General features: G+C 45.3%; 1 protein-coding gene across 1 annotated transcript in view; it reads left to right on the forward strand.

Annotated features, from left to right (window-relative positions):
- lrmda (leucine rich melanocyte differentiation associated) overlaps positions 1-6000 on the forward strand; it is a 272644-nt gene that overhangs the window by 182964 nt on the left and 83680 nt on the right. Inside the window, exon 5 of the mRNA XM_083658129.1 lies at positions 1293-1419. Coding sequence (XP_083514255.1) covers positions 1293-1419 — 127 coding nt within the window. The remainder of the gene's footprint in view (positions 1-1292; positions 1420-6000) is intronic.

Raw genomic sequence — 6000 nt, forward strand, 5'->3', positions numbered from 1 at the left:
AAACCTTTTTTCTGGGGACCCACTTTTTCAAAATGACAAACCATCGCGATCCAATTCACAATTATATCTATAAATCGTATCGTGAATTTGTGCATAAATGAACGTTCCTGACCATTTTTATTTTTCCATGTCCATATCACCACCGTATCTTGAATAGGTAAACCAGCCATTTCAAAGAGATATATGTTTGATAAAATGACAACTTTGTGCTATTGAAAACATATACACATTAAATACTTTATAAATTAGTCCAAATAAATGCATGTAGGCAGAGTTAACAGGCTTTCTCATTGTATTTTATTTAATACATTTTAACTACAAGACTATATGGAAGAAATTCTGCAACTTTATTTGGCGACCCAAATAAAATCTCCTGCGACCCACCTGTCGCGCTCCCGACCCAGTCTTTGCGAATGACTGCTATAAGACCTTAGTAAGGGTCGTATTCGTATAATATATCATTTTTATCACTAGTTTTCTACTATTAACGTCTCTATTTTATGTTTCTATGGAATAATCTGAAGATTTATTTATTTGTTTGTTTTTGTACTGGGATATTTTCAGTTCCACGCTAGTCCAAACGTGATCCGTGCATCCCCTCCTTCTAATCCTCAGGTGTTGAAACCTTGACACCGCTTTTGCCATCTCCCCTCATCTCCCCTCATCGCCCTCGCCATCATCAATTTGTCACGGCCCCCTGCACCACAGGTCGTGTCTGTGCCCATATCCACGTACAGCACGTCCCTTCTCACCCTCCACTTAGGTGCTGCCTGCATGTCCTTCTTTGGCTGCTCAGCGTGGCCCTGACATACCGGTTCCTCTATCCCTGCCGGCCTGTGAAAGGATCTGTTGTCATCTGTGTATTCCAACCATTATCTCTTGACGTTTCTCTCCCTCCCCAATGAAAGACAGAGTGAGTCTGAAAGCTTAGAGAGATATCTGTGATGCTGCCGGAATGACAGCTCTGGCAGACGGCTTGTATCTCCTTTCGTGCTATTTATAATGTCGTCCTTATTCTTATCAGCTTTGAAGGTTATTACATACAAGGAGATATCATCGCCATTCAATCTGCATCGCCGTTCAATCGGAGTGAACGAGGCCGAGCTTTTCAAGTTTTGTCGATGCGTGCGTTTTATTAGAATTCATGTCGTTTTGATTGGTATATCACACTTTGCACAAATAGCTGCTTAGATTTTGTATTTATTTAATTAATTATTTGCGAGGAGATTTTTTTTTAAAGGCAACAATATAACACATCTGAGGCTGCGTTTTTCTCCCTGTTTTCCTCTCAGGTATTTTGTTCTGCACAAGTTGCCCGCGCTGAAGTTCCTGGACTCCAGGAAAGTGACCAGGAGAGAAGCGATGGAGGCCACGGCCAGAGGAGCCTTCATGAAAGTGGTCAAACCCAAGTCAGAAACTGTAAGTTTAGTAGGCTAAGCTTCTAAGTCGTTGAACATAGTAGCTGCTCCCTCTGAAGTCCACGGAACAACACGCTCTTGGCTTGGATTTGTCACATTCATCCCCTCTTCCCGTCTCCTTTCTCCTCTTTGATCCCTCCTTTCTTCTCACATGCTTGACTGTCAGTCTCCCATTCCAGAGGTCCTCCTCCTCCTCCTCCTCCCTGCTGCTGTGGCCCTCTGAGGGGAGGCCTCACCAAGTCCTGCTTCCCCTCTGAGGGGAGGCACTCTTTCAGATTGCTTAAAGTGTGTGCGTGTGCATGCGTTTGTGTTCGTGTATGTGTGTGCGTAGCTGGGTGTGTGACCACGGCCTGACCTCATTCCGTATGCATGAGCCCAGATCAAAGGCGACGGGGCGGCTGTCCAGTGGCGCTTGTGTTGCCTGAGTGTGACATGGCTGACCATCGGAGTGACAGCTCACGTACACGCCGGTCACAATCGCTTAATTATCCCCGGCCCGTGCACTTATTCCTCCCTCTCTTGTTTAGGGCCACACAGACTAATTAAAGATTGGGCGGTTCACAGACGCAGCCCTGCTCAACCCCTCTCGGCTCACCCCCTCGTCAACCTGTCTAGCCCTGCGATAATGCAATATACATGAACGGGCTTTTGCTGCAGATTTGATTTCGTGTAATTGTACGGTCATGAAATATTTAGCGCGGGGATCAGCTAAGCTTTTGTCGTCTCAAGGTCTCCGGGGCTCCGACGGCGGCGGCGGCGGCGGTGAGGCCCGGGAAGTAAAAAAGGGATCCGGAGTAGCGAGAGAACAAAGCCATCGCGATGACAAAATCAGAAGCGCGTGAGACGACGGCGCAGGAGTTTAAAAGTGCGCCAAGGAAAACAAAATATTTACTGTTTCAGCCAATCAGCTTAAGATAGTGTGCTCTTTCAGTGTCAGTTCACGCTACGCTTTTGTTCTTGATTCTTCATGCAAGTGGCACGCCAGAAAGCAAAAACACCGAAATAATTTAACCTCAGTCTGGCATGTTTGGTAGATGGAGGAGAGTGGAATGAAAACAGTGTTCATCCACTTTATATGAAAAGAAAGTGAGGACCTTTACAATGCTTTTTGGCAGGCGAGAGTCACTTTATAAGATTTTATTTACATAACTTGTCAGTGGAAAAAGAAATGTTTGCCTTTGTCGCCACAGCCTCAGATGAAAGGAGAGATAATCACTGATTGTAGCTGACGTGATGTGTGTGTGTTTTTGTGCGCTTGTGTTTTTGAACCTACTGTATATGATTATTTATTCCCTATGCAAAGTAAAAGGTTGCAGCTTTGATTAAATTGCGTCTTCCTCCTCGTTACACTCAATATCTTTGTGCTTGAAACGTATTCTTCGGCTGTCCCCCACTCACTGTTGCTTATTAGCAGCATTTGACTGGGTCTCCAGTTGGAAGACAGACATTGTGACTGGACACGTCCCATGTCTCTGGGCCCCGGGATGTCAACGGCAGCATTTCCATAACATTTGTTTTGAGTTAGACGAGACACGATGGGTCAACGATAACAGGCTCGGTGTGAGCCATTGTGCGCCTCCTGCCTCTTAATTGGCCGCATCATCTGAGTGATTGTTGGCTGACCAATAGTGCGGGGTCACCAATTAACGAATGTCTGCGACAAAGGAGGAAAGTAGGGAGAGATGATGGCATAATTAGATATTTGTGTTTGCTTTTATGTCTGGTACAGCAGGGTGTTGGCTCATAACAGTGGCTCACGCTATCTGGCATTTGCTTCATTACAAGGGATGGTAATTAGCTGTCTCGCTGTCTCTCGCGCGGCTGTATCCTTTGAGTCTCAATTAGCGCTAGCATTGTGTGTGTGTGTGTGTGGGGGGGGGGTAGGGATTTAGTGGTTTATTTGGAAAATTATTGGACTTTTTGGAGCTCATTTTCTCACAAACTTCTCAGCTCTGTGTGTGATAGGAACCATATTCTCTTCCGCCGAGATATATTAGTCATTTTTATGTGACAGGTTTCTTTTCTACGGTGGATACATTGCAACTATGAGCAACGTGGTTCTCAATTTCTTTTGGGCTTCAGCCCCCTGAGCCCCCTGATTTCCCCCCTGAAGCCCCCTGATTTCTGAATCCAACTACCCCCTTTACCCGACTACAACAACATTTAGCTTAGAAAACAGAAAGAGAAAAGATAGCATACAACAGTATGATGCAATGAAGGAATGATAACCCACCTTTTGAAGAATATAACATTACAAAATAAGACATGGAGTGAACCAGTTGTAATTAGTGCCTCTTGAGCAGATTTATTTTTTCACTTATTTTCATGATTTATTCCCACATTTACATACTTTTCCCCTTTCTCTCCAGTACCCCCGATAATACCTCCATGTACCCCTAAGGGTAGGGCGTACCCCGGTTTGGAAACCACTGTCCCAGATGCAACTGCATCAGAGGGTTAATTTGATACTGTAAATGTGAAAAAGATCCCGTTCTCTATCAGATCATTCCCATAGCATGATGTATTGGAACAGTTAACGGTAAAGAGACAGTGCTGAACTCTGGAGACCTCTCTTGAGTCATATCAGAATGGAGTGTGACCACAGTTGAAACTCATTTTCAATCATGCCATTATGGCATGGCACTGTGGGACACCACATGGTTCTGATAAAGCAGTTATGCTCTTTAGTGCAATATGAATAGCATAACTTTTCATACATTCTCAACAGTTTCCATGTCGCCTAAATCACAACCAGAAGCTCGCAGAGCTGGTTGTTTTCAGAGGGGGGGGGGAAAGAAAGACAGACACACACGTCTCTCTCTCACACACACACACAAACACACACACACACACACACGCACATGCACGCATACAGTACACACACATACATACACAAACACACACACACACACGCATACACACACACATACACATACACACACATACATACACAAACACACGCATACACACACACATACACATGCACAAAGGCCTATGAAGATATTTGCAAGTACAGAATTAACAAGCTAATAATCTTTAGGGGTATCTACTGTATACCTTTTCTCTCACAGAGTCCAACTTTGTCAGCAAAGTTAATTCTGCGCGAGGCGAATAGCCATGTTCATACATGTAGACACGATGTCTCACTGAGGGTAATCTTAACGCTTGTTTAATTGATTCTGTGTGGTTTCATGCACTGGTGGGCATGACACCATAAGTGGGTGACAATGAGCTGTCTCTGACTTGTCCATATGTTTTGGTGTTTGCTTCAAACAGTCATTTTCTGCTTTGGGCTTTTGTTATATTGGATTTCTGAGCGGAATGGACACATAGTGAGACAGAAACAGAGACAGACGAGCGAGAGAGAGAGACAGAGACAGAGAGACCGAGAGAGAGAGAGAGAAAATGAATACCTGAAGTAAACAAGAAAACTCCGCGGAGAGACTATTGAAGTGTTTTCCTAAGACCGCAACACTAAGCAGAGTCAGAGTGGGAAAAGCCTTGAGCTGTATTTTGGGAAATTGGGCATGTTGGAATGCTATAATGTGATAATACTCTTTGAGGACTTAGAGGTCATGGAGTGAAATGGCGTTAAACCACGCAGAGCCATTTGGACCGTGTGTGTCGGGCCGCTTTCGGAAAATACATGTGGTACAGTTTGGCCCGGGTTCCCCTCCTCCTCCTCCTCCTCCTCCTCCTCCTCCTCCTCCACTCTGCCACGGAGCCCACATGTTGGTGCCGAACCCTCTGGGTTCAACTGACCATGTCTATCAAAACACTGTGACAGCATATTCTGTTTTCAGATGCTCAAAAAAAAATAGCGTAGCAAATTTAACTAGTAGAATAACATGGCCTCCCTCGCCACATGTTTAAGAGCGTTTCACAGTGGATGAAGGAACTGCATGGTCCCCCCCCCCCCCCTCGCTAAAGCACAGCTTGCTAAAGCTACGTCAGCGGGGTAGAACTGTTCCTCGCATGTCACTTAGATTTTGCCTGGACGAAGTATTTGACTTGATTTTCGAGCATGGACACCAGTTCTTTCGCCCACATCCTTCTGCGTCTAATGCAAAGCAGACGGCAGCGCAGGGTGGCTCCAGCCCAGCTCCCGGGTCCCGGGAGGGTTCTGCTCGCTGTGGGTAACGCTTCTCCGAGGGAATCGACAGTGACAGAGCCAGGAAAGTCCTCAAGTGGATCTTTTCAGTTCTGTTTTTTCCTCCCCAGACACTAACCTGTTTTACTCGGCAGCAGACAGCAGTTCATTTTAAGTTTGCACTGAAGGGAGCACTCCAACTCCAACATAGACTGCATGCTTTATTTACACCCATGATTGTGCATTATGTGCTGCATGATTGTGCTATTTCTTTCCGTCTTTTTTTGTCACACAACTCTGGAAAAAGAGGCAGGATTTGTTCTAGGTTAGCTGACGGCACGGTGGCTCAGTGGTCGCCTCACAATAATAACAAAAGTATTTTTGTCACTGAACTGCCGGTGTTTGGCCTCGCTTTAGCTCTTGTCACCACCTGGATCCAGAATGACAGCGACTGGACGTTTGAGACGTTTATTCATGTTAGCATGCTAGCTA

The sequence above is a fragment of the Poromitra crassiceps genome (assembly GCF_964638095.1).
Source record: "Poromitra crassiceps genome assembly, chromosome: 22".
Classification (NCBI taxonomy): domain Eukaryota; kingdom Metazoa; phylum Chordata; class Actinopteri; order Beryciformes; family Melamphaidae; genus Poromitra; species Poromitra crassiceps.